A 17841-nucleotide genomic window follows, 5' to 3' on the forward strand; every position below is an offset into this window, starting at 1 on the left:
CCTCGAGTCAAAAAAGCTAAACACTGAGCATGAATACTAACGCGGCAGGAAGTAGGTATCTACGAGTAAATAACTGAGGAAAAATAATAATTCACACTCGGAAGTAGGTACTTTTATCACAAATCATGTTAACCTAAATGTTACCGGATGCTGTCAGAACTGTAGATAATGGCTAACCTTCAGGCTTCAACGTAAATCATTTGTCTTAGCTATGAGTTGTTATGTAGACTTACCGAATAGCTTGTTTGAATTTTTTTTATATTTTTGTATCGTATAACCTTACTGGCTGAAGTTCAACCTATTTAAAAAAAAAACACAAATTAACGTACCCTTTTATTTTGTTATGGAGTGGCTTTTATAGCATTAAACATATCTACCTATCCTGAAAATGAATTTGACTTGATGGTTTTAGAGTTCAATTACCATATATAAATATTTCAGAGCCCCAGCAACGCTTTTAAAATATATTGGAAAAAAATATAAAAATTGCGGGCAGTAGGTAATTTGGGCTGAATACTAATATATATATCACCCTCGGTAACAGAACGGTTCGTACTGTTCTTCAAATAAACAATCGGATGCCCGATAGGCTTTTGAAGTCGGTTTTTATTACAAGCATTTTGTATTAGTTAACCTAATTATCAGCAACCTGATAATTACTATGTAGATACCTACCTTATTTGATTATGCATTCTTAGATAGTAAAAGAAGTTTCCTCAATCAAATGGTGTAACTATGTTGTAAACAACGTCGACTTATCTTCCAAAAACGTAAATAATTGATCTATTAAATTAGACAAACTGAGAAATAGGGGACCCGTATTATATATGGGAATATTTAATATATCAGTATAGATACCTACCTAATTACCTATTTTATAAATAATGAATTCTTTGTTTGTCATAGAACTCTTTTATAAGCCTGTACCGATTTTGATGATTTTTTCGTGTGTTTGAGAGGGCGATGAAGATACTTCTTAACTGATTTAGGCCAGTTGGGGCGCAGTCCTCGATGCCGGACCTCCCAGCTGAAGCATTTCCTCTCAAGTAGCACTTTTTGAGGAAATGTTCAAATTGAATCTTGAATCTTTCTATTTCAGCCTTAGAGGTCGAGGTCACGCGATTATTAAAGTTTGTATATGTTTGAGTAAGTCCTTGAATGATTTGGATTCACAATTGTTTACGGTAGGTGGCCTTGCAATAAGATTTCAGGTTAATTGGGCCAGCCTGCTGGTAGTTAGGTATCTAAAAAATAATTAAGTTACAAATACCACAACGATTCATAACCTTTTTGACAAAATAAGCCCATAAGAAACTCTAACATAGTGCTAAATGTGAGATTTTCTACCTAAGTTTACCGATTCGATCGTGTGAAAGTTAACTACGATTTTAAAGATCTATGGTACTAGAGGAGCGCCATCTAGTGACAAAACTAGAAAACCGTAAATGTAGGGTGAAAATGTCACCCTTGGCACTTAGATCTTTGTAGTGCGTAAACTAGGAAGAAAAGCATTTATGTGTGAGCTATGAACTAATGAAGGGGTTAAGGATCTTAGGGCTAACTATTTAGTTTTAAGGCCCAGCAGAGCTAGTACAGGCAGGAGACCAAAATTATATCCCCTGACAAGGGATATAACTAACGTGTCCGTCCACCTGATAAAGCTGGGAAATTGGAGAAGTTAACCCGCCTTTATTATTACACATAAACTTCTATGGGATATTATTTCCACTTGTGCACCAGTGCTCTGAGAGTCGATAAAGCTGTCGGAGAAGTTAAATTTGTATCCTTTTCCCGTGGAGATAATTATCCCCTGCCCATGTTAGCTGGTAACGTTGACTTATTACAGTTATTTCACAACACACATTTACCGCGCCAGCGCGGTAAGGATCTTTAAAATAAAGGTTCATTAAGGAGCCATAAATCATCACTGGTATAAAACGATCAAAACTGTCAGTGAGAAATAATTGCTGGGATTAGTTTCATTTCGCTTTTGATTCGTTTGTGCTCGTCATTCCTCGTCATTATAAAATAATCAAAATTAAACACCACATTAAATATATAACTTCGTGTATTTCTAACACATTAGAACTTTATACACTACAATATTTACATGAGCATTCGCTTCACAATATTACAATTAAAATAAATTTCTCTCTTACTTTAAAATATTTATACAATTTTCATAACTACACAGTACACTATTAATATTAGGCAAAGTGACAAATCACTTGAAAAGCTAAGGATAAATCGTATATTGTTATACAACTTTATTTTTAAATATACATTGTATACTGAACATCTAACCACTGGAGCGAATTCAGTATTAAGGTATATTCAATGGTCAATAGTCTTTACTCATTTTATTAGTATGGAAGGAAATAATACGCAATTTTACTCAGTGAATATGAAATTAAACTACTGTAGGGTTATTTTTGTATATATATAATTCAAAATAATTTAGTAATATTATCAATCTCTTGCGCCTTTGGTACCTAACAAACATAACTATTTTGGCTAAAAATACAACATGTCTTTTATAAAACACTTACAAAAGTATCGATTAAAGGTATCCGAACGAATTTTTGCGATAATAAAAGCAAGTTTATGAAAAAAACATTCAAAATGAAATAATAAATAGTGGATTTATGTAGTTAATTCCTTGAAAGGACAAGTGTGGTATCCTCAATATGAAATTTATGGGTATCAACATTACAACGTCAAAAAAAATAATCTTGTATTCATTTTGGTAGGTAGGTACAAAATGTACTATGGGTTTTTATATAACAAACGCTGCTTGTAGAACTTAAACTTTGAAGTAAGAAAAATTAGGTCGATTTTACTTTGAAGGTAGTGTTATTACACTCCAAAGACTACGATTGCAAGAGTGCAAATCTACAAAAAGTAGGTGCTGATTTTATTGCATCACTTCTCGACGTTTTGTGCGGCAAATAAGGTAATCGATCATTTAAGCGCGCGCGCGAGCTGCAAGCAACGTATTTTTATCTTTAACTTGACTTCAGCAACACGAGTCGGCTTAGGACGTACTAATTAAGCTAACGGTTCTGAAGCTAACGGCACGTACTGCCTTTTTCACAGTTTCATTACCGTTAAAAATGCGTTGATATGACTAGATTGAGCTTTACTTATTTAAATTTAGTGACGCAAATTGTATGTAGATTATAAACTTCGTGTTAAGATTGAACCTGAATGTACGGTTATGCATAAAATTGACCGCACTAAGCTGCAGTGGAACTTGGATTTCTGCGCCGCGCAGTTTCGCGCCAGTACGGTTTGCACCTTAAATCTTTGTTTTAGTTTTAGCTTATGCAAATTTTTTTCGGTCGTCCGTACAGCTCACTTAACATTTTAATTTTGTCATTTACTGAGACCATTTTTTATCACAAAAAAGATTTAACACATATAAGCCACATTTTTTTTATACGAATACTTATTCAACTTTAAAACGCGAATATTAGCAATTGACAACATCTAAAGACGTCTTTGTACAGAGTTTCGAGTAGGTACTACGTTATCTAACTGCAGGCATCACAGATATATAGAAAAAATAAACTTCATCTTGTTAATCTATACCTATCAATTTAGCTTAGTACTAAACATTCACAATGTCACATTTTTAACCATGTATTAAACAATGTATCAAGTAAGTATATTTACTACCAATTTTTGCTACTTGGGGGTATTTTTACTAATTGGGGGTATTTTTACTAATTCCCCAAAAACATATGTATATTGAGCCTTATATTCAGTAATCTGCATAGCTAGTGCCTATTATGAGGAATTCATGACGTATTCTTCTAATATGTATATTGTTTATGTCACTAAATTCAATTATATTGAAATTTATATATTTAAAACTAAAATATATACATAGAATATTATGCTAATTGTAAGTAATATTTTATTAGTGCTAACAAATGGTTGACGAAAATTTTAATACTAGCAAAGCTTCAAACAATGCAAAAAGTTCTAAGCTATCTGGTAAATGCATTGTTTTTGAGACAGCTGTTAAAAAGAACATAAAAATGCAAGAGATAGCATATCAGATAATAGTTAAGCCCATTTTATCCAAATTAGAATAATGTTTGCGGCCCATAATTGCACTATCTGTTCCGATTACAGCTTAAAGCATCGGGATTGTGATTATCACATTGCAAGTATGGCAGTTGTTCTATTATTATCTGAATTTATGTTAATATCTTACAACAGACAATAAGGTATAATTGTGGAAATCTATTCAGTAATAGGGAGGGCATGACTGTAGGCATTTTTTTTTGCAACTTAAGTAAAATTAGCCAAATGAGAAAGAACTCGCCTAATAGATTAGAGATTGGCGATCATCACATTGTTTTCACCTAACTTCCGTGCTTATAATAATAACACTATTTTGAAATGGTTATTATACTATTGTGAAAAATATTAAGAATTAAATAAATTATTATATGAACGAAGTTATGTCTGTATAATATTTCCTTAATATATATGAATCCGCTCCAAAATACATTTCAGCTTCAGTTAAATATATAAAATTTGCTCCTTAGTTTACTGGCTCTAGATAAATAAATAAAATTTAAATAATATTTTATTTTATTTTAATTTTACATTCATATCATTACTGTTCTGTACAATCACATGGAATTCATTTATTTGTAGAAAAATATAACGTGAATTTTACCTACGCTAGCGTAACAGATTGGCCGGACTAAAACATTTATTGCAGACTGCCGTAAGAGCCGCTGGACCGCGAGGGGCGTAAAAGCTGCAGCCGACGCACCTACTGCAAACACGTATGGTGTGAAACACACACTAAACAATCTCATCTGAAATGCCTGATGTTTGACACATCTGATGTGATCGAATCCTATTGCTGAAGTCTTTCGCATCTGCAGAGTGCCAAGTGTCAGATTTTCTACCTACGTTTACTTATTCGATCGAAAGAAAGCTATCGAAAGAGCGCCATCTAGTTACAATAGGGGGAAACAGGCTTGTCACTAGTAGGCGCTGTTTCTATACCATGTAAATCGCAGTCAACTTTCGAGGTCTCATAAAACAGACAACTCATACTTTCGTCACATATTTGTCACTTTGCTATCACGTGTTAAATCAACAACTATGAAACTTTCACACATAAAATACAAAGCGCGTTTCTCAATTGATGGCGACTTTTAAAGGCACAGTACGTGTGCGTACTCGTACGCATGACATTGCAAAAATCTTCGATATGCATGTAGTCCAGTATTGAATATTGAAGATGTTTGCAATGAGTTAAGCGCCCTGTCGACGTGTCGATGGGCCTTTATTCGTTAATACTAATGTAATTTCGAAAAATATTATCCATCGTTAGTAGTTTTGCGCTTCAGCTTCAGAAAAAAAGCATTTGCATTAATACGTTAGGGTATTTATGGCCACATCACATTATTCAAATCAGATCCAGTCGAATATACTTATTCCAGCACAGGTCTGAATAAAGTTTCCAACATTGTTTTGCAATTGAGTTGCAAACACTTCGTGCGTGCACTGGAATGACAACGAATTGCATTTTTCACTGAATCGAGTACGCAATTCTGGCAATAGCAACACAGTGCCCGAGAAGACTGCTGGAATAATGTGAACCGGCCATTATAACACACAATCGAGCCTAATTTGAGTTAATAACTTAGGTAGGAAGTTGTAGCGCAAAATTGGAATAATAGCAAACCACGCTGGTTAGCTCTGGAATTCGTAGTCGAGACGAGAGATGAACTATGTGTGAGAGGTGAAAACCTCTACCTGAATTGAATTTTAACAATAGACTATCTATTGTTTTACAAAGAAAATTCTACATGCAATCGCAATTTTCGAAATTCGATCAGCCAGCCTTCAGCCACAAACATCTGCCAAATTGGGGAATGGATAGACATGTATAAAGGTTGAATTTACCGCGTGGTGGCTGAATCGTACCCCTATCTTGACTATGAATTCCAGCATAAGTACGTGATAAACATACATACATTCTTCGTTCTTAGTAACGCATTTCATCTTGCATTATTGCTGTTAAACGTATACCTATATTGTGAAAAAGAGAACTATACACAGTCGGTTTAGGTGTCAAACATTTTTCTCTATGTCGTGAAGTGTAAAAATCTGAAAACATATCTTTTTTATGTAATGTATATACTACCCAAAATTCACTTAAAACGTTTACGTATATTTTTTAGCCAAAAATATCAAGCCTCCACTCGCCGATTGCTGTTAATCGGCGAGTTGTTTCTCATGAACCGTAATTGGTAGAGTTAAAATGCTCAAATAATGTGAATTTTGGTTGCTATACTTAAACATAGTTGAAAACTAAAACGGCCCTCATACAAGTGAAGTATTTTTGATGTTTTTTTCTCGATCGTAATAGTGTCATTACTATGTAGTGTTTCACGTTGCACGGTACGGAAACTTTCATGGGCAAGTCTAACTATGACTTAACCGCTTTTCAAATGTTTATTTCAATTGAAAGACATGTCAAGTCTTTCTGCCTATAGCTACCTAAACCGACGTAATATGAGGTGATACGTATTCATAGAATTAACAAGTGTGACGTACGAATAGGTTGTAACAATTCGAATTTCCTAACATTATTCCGATAATAAATTACTTATTAGAAAGTAACATTGTATTATTAAGCAGCCTAAAATTAGTCTAAGTTTTTAGTACAAATCGTACTATTTAACGAACCTTTCATTTTCCTAGAAATATTTTTTGTATATTTGGAACAATGATTAGAAACCACATACAAAGTTTTATATCAAATACAACGTGAGGCCACATTAACATAACACTTTTGGATCTTTTCATTTCTTCAACTTCAATAAGCTTCCAGTAAGTAGAGATAACCGCTTCTTAATCTTGAAGGTCATAACAAATAATTCAATGGTCAGAATTACGTTGGACACAAATCTCTTAATTAAACTAATTTGCCATCCACAGTATATTAATCTTAAAAGGATCTTTGTGAAAAAGGACTGGACTAGTTTAAGAATGACCAATTTACTTTCGTTTAGAAAATTGTCTACAACATAACTGGCACCAATGACAAAGTGAGGTCGTCCAAAACTTATATGTAAATGGAGCCTAAAATTCACGCGCTCCCAGCAATTCAGCGATATTCACACATACATTATTTATAGATCATATCACGTTAAATAAGTGCACGATATACTTGAGCATTTGACAATTTATACAAATACATGCGCTTTACGTGGTATTATTAACATTACTGCCGACTTGATTGTTTATTTAAATTCACTGCAGTAAAAAACTTGTGTCAATAGTACATTTCTTGCAAAACAACATAAGGCAAGACTGACTCGTTCGCATGTATCTAATTGCACAAATAGCCCACGCAGTTAGACCAACAGCGTTATTTAAAAGCGATGCTTCCTGCGATGAATATTGTAGATGTGTCCAAAATTGTCCGTGAAAAATAAGATAGGTTTTACACCAGTTTGTTAGGAATAGGAGTTGTTTACCCCTGTTTATTATTCCACGTTTATTATTTCCATCCGTGCGCCAATGCTCGAATGGTTGATAAAACTGTGGGAATGCAGTAAAAACAAAAACCGGACATTGCACATCTAGTGCATTACTGATCGAAGGATGCGACCTATACTAGAGTTCACGAGTAGGAACAAAAGCAACTCACAAAGCTCTGAAACTTTCTTAAGTAAAACGTTAACATCGAATTATTGCTTGTTAAATTGGGCAGTGAACACAGGTTACCAACAACCATTTCGATACTGTACAATAATCTCCATATCCGCATATGCGCACTGAAGACAAACATTTCTGAAATGGATACTCCTCGAGAAAAATAATGAACAAAATGTTTAAATATAGATACAACAACTTTATATCCTCTAAAAATATATATAATCATGTTTAAAAGCTGTTTAAACTTTAATTTTTTTAATAAAAAAAAATTGATCTCTAATCACTATATACTCTGTCTGTATGTGAAATCATTCTTGGTTTAACATAAAAGAATATACCAAAAATGTGGCACTAGGCTCAATTTCACATAGAATAAGTGTTATTCATTGTTTTTCCCACAGCGTCTTCAAATCTACATTACCAGATATGATTATATATACCTATAGGTTTTTCTTTAAAACTTATGACATAATTACAAAATATAATATTGGGTATATGTTAGAAATGATAAAATTTGAATCGGAAGAACTATTCTGTGTACAAAAGGTCAAATTGAGACGGTATATTTTAGAATATCATAAATAAAGAATAATTCGCCTAAGTTTCAGCGTAGCTATTGTTTACGCTGTTTAAGCATCTCGAGGGATTTTCAAATGGATAATTTAACTATGGTTATTACCGTTTAATTTTTTTAAAAGGGCGCGGCGAAATACTTGATATAATCTTGAACACTTGACAGGATTACTGAAATCACGCGAAGCGCAATATTTTCAACACACAAACAAGTCGCCGCCATCTGAATACTTACACGAACCACTTATGAACTACGTCGTATTTATTGCACGAAATAACTTTGAATAAGAATGGTTGTTTTACGAAAATACCTGATGTCGTTAATCGATCACGTTAACTCACGTCGCGAATGCAGGAGGCACCATTTTGCAATGTTATATTATGTGTTTTTTATATACTTCAGGCAATTTTGTCTTGTAGAAAATGTGAAGTTATTGACCAATGCGGTTCAAGATGGCGGACTTTCAATCTCATTCTTATTTCTACCAGATTATAATATAACGAGTCTATGCCATGGAGTCAGGAAATCTTTAAGGATGATCTTTGTCTAGCAGTGGACGTCCAACGCTTGCAATGATGATAAATGTAGACTCGGTCTGTTTGCCTGCACCTGCAGTTCAGGTTTTTTGCCGATCGACCATTTTTTATTACTAATAAAACCGCTAACCAATGCGGTTCAAGATGGCGGATTTTCAATTAACGCATTATAACATAATAAGTGTATGCCGTGGAGTTTTGGAAACCGTTAAAGAAGACCTATGTCGAGCAGTGGACGCCCAGATGAAAGTTCACATGGTCTGTTAACCTGAGCACTGATCGCTGGAGTCCACCTGCACTAGCAGAACTCTTATTTTGCCCTTGGACCACTTTTTACTTACTAAACATCCCTTACTTTTTTGCAGACTGTACTATATAATCTGCTGACCGATGCGCTTCAAGACAGCGTATTTTAATGAGTCTATGGTGGAATTTCAATTAACGCATTATATACTAAGTCTATGCCGTGAGTTGTGGAAATCGTTAAAGAAGAACTATGTCCAGCAGTGGACGTCCGGATGAATGTACACTTGGTCTCTTAGCCTGAGCACTGGTCACTGATCACACGAGTCCGCCTGAACTAGCAGGCACTGCGGGCTCACAGCATCGGCTCCGGTCACGTGTGCTCGCGGGTGCGTGCGTGCTCAGATACAACGACGACGGGCTTAACGATCGCGGTAGCGCTAAGGTATTGCGCACTTAACGTCAGTGGAGCCACGCCCCCCGTCACCATCTGCGTCTCCACCATCTTAAATAGAAAAAAAAGTTTATTTTCGTAAGTAGCCTAGTCGTATATCGCTGGAGCCTTCTTTTCATTATTATTTAATTATATGTGATGATATGCAAAAAATATATAGGATAGGTGCGTGTATATGTGTGAGGGGTGTGTGTGTGTGTGTGCCTAAGTACGCGCGTGTATGTGTGTGTGTGTGTTTTCTGTATAAACAGAATGTGTGATTATCTCGACTTTTGATATGTAAAATTTTATATTATATGTATTACCTACATGTTAATTTTAACATGCCGGCCATTTTGACGGCCGATTGGCGCAGTGACGCTGCTCACTGCGCCATATCGGCCGTGCCTGCTTTCTGAGTCCTAGGCCGTGGGTTCGATTCCCACAACTGGAAAATGTTTGTGTGAAGAGCATGAATTTTTTTCAGTGTCTGGGTGCTTATATGTATATTCTAAGTATTTATGTATATTATTCATAAAATTATTCATCAGTCATCTTAGTACCCATAACACAAGCTACGCTTACTTTGGGGCTAGATGGCGGTGTGTGTATTGTAATATATTTAAAAAAAATAATAATAATAATTTAGTTTAGTTTAGACAGTTGGCACCATTGTCTTTCTTCATTAATGGGAACCCACTACGCATATCTCACAAACACAGACATACCGAAATCAGTTTTGTAATAAAATAAAATAAATTGAATACATTATAAGCGAATTAAAATTACCCACAAATAATTTTTCATAGAATCACATGTTTTTAAACGAACAAGTTTTCTGCATTTTTAGACTAGTTTTAACTACTCTGAAGTTTGGGTTTGTAGAACTTCTCTGCAGTTTTCTTATCAGTAAAAGATCTTCAATTAAAGTCTTACCTTATGCGTGAGAGTGTGCGTTTGCAACAAATGCGTCGCCGGCTGAGACACAACTATAGGTGTCAATCCACTAACTACTACGCTACCTTCTGAAACAAAATTCACACATATAGTAAGTATATTTTTTATTATGTAAGCAATATTATGCCTTGGAGAGCATACCACCCGCCAGTCCCGGTTATTATAAATAACTTTTGACAATAGTCGTTAGAGCCCACCAACCCGCATTGGAGCAGCGTGGTGGGTCTGTGCTCTAAAACCGAGGCCTGTGTCCAGTAGTGGGACGACAATAGGCTGTAAATGATGAAGAAATATTATCTTTGTTTTTTACTTTTTGTAAAGTGAGCCAAAATAACTTATGCATAAAACTTTTTTAATATGACCAGGTGGTATCTACATTAAAAATCAGATATAATACAAAGATAACGTTATAAGATTGAAGATAGAATATACCTGTTGAAGCTGGCGGGGGCGACACCACACCATTTTCTTTTAATACCCTATTACTATCCGAGGTTACACCTGCAAAGAAATAAATATAAATATGATTTATGCGACGTACTATCTTTGTTTATGTCGACCACATGCTTTTGCATGCTATATATAATCGTAAAGTTAGTTAAAGCTTTAGATTACAATTACAATTTCAATTTATTCAGCACAATACATAATGTTACATTTATAATACAATGTTTAAAATTAATGTAAGTATACTATAATGTAACGTATGTTGGGGAACAGCCATTTTTTTAAATTAAATAATTCAATGAACTTCAAAAACAAAACTAAGACATCGTATATTAGGGTAACCGATTTTATTGGGGATGCCCAAAATAAAAATAAACATTTACGAAATAAAAGCATTGATTGAGGTATTTTTTTAATATATTATTAAATTAATTTTCATTTTCAGTGTTCCTTATAAAATCTGGCAGATGATTAAATATTTTTATATATTTCCATTGTGTATGGATATTGGTTGTGAAATGCAAATTTTGAAAGGAGGCATTTTTTTTAGGTACTTCCGAGAAAGCAATATTATTACTTACAATCAATATTGCTTTCTCTAGACTAATGTTAAACATCAAAATACTGACTAATTGACGCCATAGTAGGTACAACAAAGGAAAAAAAAAATAGGACGGGGTCAAGAACAAAAGAAGATCGACAAGAACTGACCTTGACGGAATTTAATATCTCCATATGAACTATTGAATTCTTACTTTCTTTTTTTAAACAATTGACGGACTAAGCTGGTGGACAGCAATGCTACTTGGTGCCATTTCTTCCACTGATGGGCTCTGTACTATAGTACTGTCCGTTTTCACTATACGCTAAATAACCTTAAATCCACACGAAAAATGAAAAATATGATAATACAAATACCACACATTGTGGTAAAAATCATAGACAAGTTAGGTTAGTTTAGATCGAGATCGATTGATGAAATGTACATGTATGCCTAGTAATTTCCTTTTATTAGGCGTGACTTAATTAGGCATTGCCTCATAGTTTTGTCGTTAGTGAGAACGGGCATAAATAGGTGGGTTTTCACATAAAATTAATTTAATCTCTATAAGTTTACCATTGGTGTGAATTGACGGGGCTTGTATCACCCGTAGGCCTGCGCTCGTCGACAGCAGCTGTAACGCCGCAGGGCCTACCACCAGTCCACCGCTACTCACCACCTACGCGAAAACATACTGACATTTGAATATAAACCTATTTAATAAAGGGAGATCGTTGATTTTGAATGATGTGTTTATAAGAGGCGATTATAGCCGTGATAGGCTAGTGGGTAAGGCTTGGGCTTTCCTTTCGTGGAGACCGGAATTCGAACCCCAGCACGCACCACTGACTTTTCGGAGTTATGTGCGTTTCAATTTAAGCAATTTAAATATCACTTGCTTTAAACGGTGAAGGAAAACATCGTGTAGACCTGCATGCCTGAGAATTCTCCATAGTGTTCTCAAAGAAGTCTAAAAATCCACACTTGACCAGCGTAGTCTACGACCTAAAACGTTTTCATTCTGAGAAGATACCCGTACCCTGCAGTGGGCCGGTAATGGGTCATGGAGCGGAGGTTTTTTTGTTTAAAATATAATTTGCTTCAACGGTAAAGGAAAATATCGTGAGGAAACCTACATGCCAAAGATTTTTTTTTTTTTAAATATATTCGACATTTTATTCGTGTTTTATCGATAAATATATACATATTTATCGATAAAACACGGCGGGTTCAGGGGGTTTCCGGGGCGATAAATTGATCAAGCTAGGATTAATTTCTATTGGAATCTCGGAATTATTTATATTGCACATACGACTATTTTTTTAAGTCGACTCATTCGCGGACGAAGTCGCGCAGGTCCGCTAGTGATGGTTTATATGCGAATGTTGAGTTTTACGGGTACTACAGAGGCAGAAGCCTTATTAACACTACAAAATTTTGGTCGGCCAATTGGCGCAGTGGGCAGCTACCCTGCTTTCTGAGACCAAGGCCGTGGGGTCGATTCCCACAACTGGAAAATGTTTGTGTAATGAACATGTATGTTTTTTAGTGTCTGGGTGTTTATATGTATATTATAAGTATTTATATATATTATTCATAAAATCGTTCATCAGTTATCTTAGAGCCCATTACACAAGCTACGCTTACTTTGGGGACCAGATGGCGATGTGTGTATTGTCGTAGTATAGTTATTTATTATTTAAAAAGAGGGAATTTAGAGTAATTTGTTTTATAACGAAAAATATGACTTCATTCAGGTTACAATTCAAGAAGAATTAACCAACAAGAAGAAAAAACCTTGACTGTATACTTTGCGCTAAATTTAGGGGAAAATTATACGATCGTTGTTCCGTGCAGCTGCGTCTAAAGTACAGATAAAGGCCGAATATTTGACGACTTAAGGTATTATGTGTTATATAAGAAAAAGAGAAAACTAAATTGAACAACGGTATAATAGTTTATACTCACTTGTGATAAAGGAAGGTGAATTTGCGCCGGATGTACTAAGCTACTTAATGATGTTGTCACTCCATTTTCTTGACAATTATGCTGAAATCAAGGAAATCAATTTATGTCCTGTATACTATGAATACTAATAATTCTACTTTCTTGTTGCTTGTTGCTTATCGTAAATTGGAACGAGAGTTACGGGATTACATAAGGGCACTATTAAGTCGGCTATTGTATTTTAGCACGACGTAACAAGTCTGTGAAGCGATGACTCCACAGTGGTTAGGGCTAAGACATTCCTTTCGCGGGACCGAGTTCGATTCTCCCCTCCAACTTTTCAGAGCAGTTAAAATATCACTTGCTTTAACGGTGAAGGAAAACATCGTGAGAAAACCTTCTAGCTGAGAGTTGTCCATAACGTTCTGAAAGGCTTTTGAAGTCTATCGAACCGCACTAAGCTAGCGTGAACTACGGCCTTAACTGTTCATTCTGAGAGGAGTTCATACTGACTGTATAATAAAAAATTTCAAATATAGTATCTACCTGAAGCGAACCGTCCGCTGGAGCGATGGTTGTGAGGGTAAGCGTATTATGCCTAGTACCGTATGATGTCCTAACAACCTATAAAAAAACATATTTAATAAGTTACAGAGTAATCTCTGTTTAGGACTTAAAACATAGGTCAAATAATTAATATTTATAATAAACATATCAAACACGAACTGAATGTTTAGGTAGGTATTTACGACCAATGTTTTATACGTAAAGTTTAAATCCGGGATTAACAAAAGATCTCATTCCTACCATGTTACTAGGCGCCCATACCTGAGAAGTGGTGGGTGTTATCTGTATGGGCAGTGTACGCAACTTCGTACTAAGGTTTAGGGTTCGGGGCGGCGACGACTCCATTTGAGCTGCGGAACGCGTCGGCGAGGAGATAATCTGAAGCCAGATATTTTCAAACAAATTAATACTGATATCAATTATAACAATGTAAGGCAGGTGATTAATTAAATATCTATTATGTTAGCCCTGTAAAACAAGGGCGTAATTTCTATTACTACTTTAAGACCTGTTAATTTAGCTTAGGTTAGATGTGATTTATATTTTGAAACCATTTTATACGTATTAATTTTAAATACCTCATTAAAGAAATTAAAGAATTTCTTATTGAAGAAATAATTATTCTAAATGAAGTAATTACTTACACTTATGGGAAGTCCTAAAATCTGTCCATTCAAATTCTCTTCTCTTTCCTTATCTTCAGAAACAGGATCTGGAATGCGATTAAAAATGTTTAATTATAATAATATTGTCAATATTCGACGTTAAAGTCACTTAAATAAAGAACCATATCACTCTCGAATGCAGGTAAATAATATTTAGTTACTATTCCTATTATCCATTCTTGTCAAGCATTAAATAAAGTCTTCCAAAAGTACTAGGAATTCATAGCGCGTCAAGAGTAGTACGCAAAACACACCGATGCTCCGAGGGCGGGGCGTAGTGCGCACCGTAACATCTCTATTCAACGTGGCGAGCCGTTGTTGCGCCGCAATCTTCTCTCGCGCCAACCGTTCCATTTCATGCTCGCATTCACGCTCCTTTCGCCGAAGTACCTATACAAAGAGAACAGGGTGTGAGTAAGTGGTAAAATCGCCGAAATGAATTACTAGCTGTGTGTGCAATTAAATAACAACAAAAATTAACAAATAATTTATCTATTTATAAATATTTAATTCTTAGTTATGAAATAAAATATTTTATTTGTAAAATACTTTTGATTTGAAAATTGGGATATATATTTGGTTAATTGATATGCTATTGGGTTAATTGAAAACATGACGGTAAATGTGGCAAAAGGGATTTAGTAAGTGAAAAACAGTATACATATTTCCAAATACATATATGTTTGAATCAATATAATGACAATGATGTGTAAACAAATGCCATGGGCGCATGGCATTTGTTTACATACGCCTACAATCAGGGTAACCAGATATGTACTTATTTAATTTATACAGCGAATTTATATTTTATGCGAAAATGTTTGGTGAAGGTAAAGTCATGTTTAATAGTAGGTACTTATTTTTCATAATAAAAAAGCTGGTTGGATGGGATGTCGCTGATCAAATCCTAAAGAACGCTCAAAAACGAATTGTTTTAAGTGCATTTTTACAGTCAGCGCTCCAGGCACTAGTTTGTAAAATGTAAATAGTAGTACAGAATTTGCGATTATAAAAAGAGTGTAATTTGGGTCCATTTTACTTTAACGTGAAAGTGTTTCGATATTCACAAACAACTCAACGACATATATTGCGAGCGTACCTAAATTATACTACTTATACTGGAAAACAAGCAGTTATTTATAAAACAACTTTTATGAGACTTACCTGTATATACCGGATGGCCGAGCCGAGTATAGACAGGTTAGAGGTTTTTTTGTCGTCAGGCGTTGCGGGCAGTTGTCTCTTGAGCAGTTCGAAGCACTCCTTGAGGTGAGCACGCCTGTTCTTCTCCAGTTTATTGTGCACTTCGCGGGTGCCAGCACGCGGCACACTGCCGCTGCTGCCATTGCTACTACTGCCGCTTCCATTGCTGCTGACTGACGGTGGAGACGGTATTTGTGGTAGCCTGCACACAACATAATTACATGTATGATACTTCATATTTTGTAAGCCTGACTATGAATAAAAAGTAATAATTCCCCAAATGAGGGATTTTGTAACTTTGGCTATCGCTGTCGGAGGAGTGACTGGGTGTGCCCCTGTGTCATCATGCGCCAAATCACCGTTTAAGCGAAATACATCAGAGTCAGTATTTATTGCTAAGAAGCATAGCCACTTTGACAGTGGACACACCTATCAACAGTATTAAACACCGGTGATAATGTATCCTACAAGTGAGTTGTAGTGGTACCCAATAGCATCTTTCAGACTACTCTAACCGCAATGGTCAAAATCAGTGCGGATTTTTATTCCGAAGGATTCTGCAATTGGTAGCCAATTAAATAAAATCTCAATAAAAATAAATATGAGTATGACTGTCATTATTAATATACATTATGATTTAGCACCATTCTTAGTTCTGCCGCTAAGCAGCGTCACAATGCTGTGAAGGGTGAAGTGTGCCGGTGTAATAGGCATGATAGCAGTAACAAAAAATCGCTAAAATATTGTATTTAAATAATTATATATAATTCATGTTTTATGAAAAACGTATTTTTATTCATATTCGAAGTGATACTGGTATTTCTTTTCAATAAATTAAACTGCAAAATCTGGGTATCCGCTACGACAGGTGAAACGCCGAATTCAAAATTATGACGTAATGCTATATAAACAAAATTTTGTACCGCTTGAACTTGGAAAATCTCTGCGTAAATCAAGTATTTTGTGATTTCTAACTATCAGTTGCTACGTTTTTTGTTATCAATACCAAAATCAATAATTTTAAGTTATATATGCAAGAAGGACTTATTAATGCTCTAATCTGCCTATAACGACACGAGTTCGGCCAAGACACCCGGTAAGCGTTTTTAAAATGGAGACAATAAAAATTGAGATTTTTTATTCACAGTTTACACATGTAGTTTCCTGGCTCCAGGACTCAAAGAATTGGATGGAAATGGCTTGCTTTCGATTGCCTCTGGAGAGACCTTACTACAAAATACTGTGACTAATGTTATGGTTTAACACGGCCACGATGGTCAAGTAAGTTCTACTCCTTGTCAGTGGATATTATATACATTTTTTGTCTTCTGCCTATGCTAGCCGAGAAGGGTGATGTAAGAAATCGAGGTCCTTGCCTTAGCCGTGTAAGGCATATTGTAGAGGCTGTATGTTTATAAGATCACAGTCTTAGGCAAATTTGGGAATAATGGTATTGGTTGGACCGACACGTGGTATGGAACGTAGTAAGTACGCGCTCCTAATCCTAGATTGAAATACCGTTGAGTAAGAGATCGGAGCCCTCCAGAGTGTTTTCGGTTATGCGTCCGACTTATTAATGATCTTATAAATGGCGACATTAAAATTAGAGATTTTTTTATTCACCGTAGTTTACATATGCAGCCTTCTGGAATAAAGATATATACTATCTTGACGGCTTATATAATTTATGTAATTAAATCACTGAGTGAGGGTCCGCATAAAATAAAATTAATGATGCATGCAGCGAGGAATGATCTATTGAACGATGAATAAGAATCTCGGCGGGTTGGAGGCCACGAAATGAAAATGGGAATATTTAATGTGGGTACACTTCTTACTACTAACATTAATATCACTCTGCTATTGCTATATAGCACAATAGTAATTTTAAACTATAATTTTTAATGGGGTTGTTTGTATATGTTTTACGGCAATGCACATGTAGCTTAATTTCCTATAATCCACATTATTGATGCGATTTTTAATTGTAAAAATATTTCTGGAGGCGAAACTTCCGTTAATTTTCGCGA

General features: G+C 35.2%; 1 protein-coding gene across 4 annotated transcripts in view; it reads right to left on the reverse strand.

Annotated features, from left to right (window-relative positions):
• Positions 1-2050: 2050 nt before the first annotated feature.
• Positions 2051-17841, reverse strand: part of LOC120628106 (max-binding protein MNT-like) — a 48245-nt gene continuing 32454 nt past the window's right edge. For 3 of the 4 annotated variants that reach the window (XM_039896329.1, XM_039896326.1, XM_039896327.1), the window contains 10 exons: positions 15773-16013; positions 14863-14998; positions 14588-14655; positions 14205-14321; positions 13923-14000; positions 13398-13478; positions 12006-12108; positions 10874-10942; positions 10421-10509; positions 2051-9556 (listed from right to left, as the gene is read on the reverse strand). In XM_039896329.1, coding sequence (XP_039752263.1) covers positions 9425-9556; positions 10421-10509; positions 10874-10942; positions 12006-12108; positions 13398-13478; positions 13923-14000; positions 14205-14321; positions 14588-14655; positions 14863-14998; positions 15773-16013 — 1114 coding nt within the window. In that variant the 3' untranslated portion in view covers positions 2051-9424. The remainder of the gene's footprint in view (positions 9557-10420; positions 10510-10873; positions 10943-12005; positions 12109-13397; positions 13479-13922; positions 14001-14204; positions 14322-14587; positions 14656-14862; positions 14999-15772; positions 16014-17841) is intronic. The other variant, XM_039896328.1, reaches the window with a different exon arrangement.

This window comes from Pararge aegeria, chromosome 12 (assembly GCF_905163445.1).
Source record: "Pararge aegeria chromosome 12, ilParAegt1.1, whole genome shotgun sequence".
In the NCBI taxonomy this organism is placed as follows: Eukaryota; Metazoa; Arthropoda; class Insecta; order Lepidoptera; family Nymphalidae; genus Pararge; species Pararge aegeria.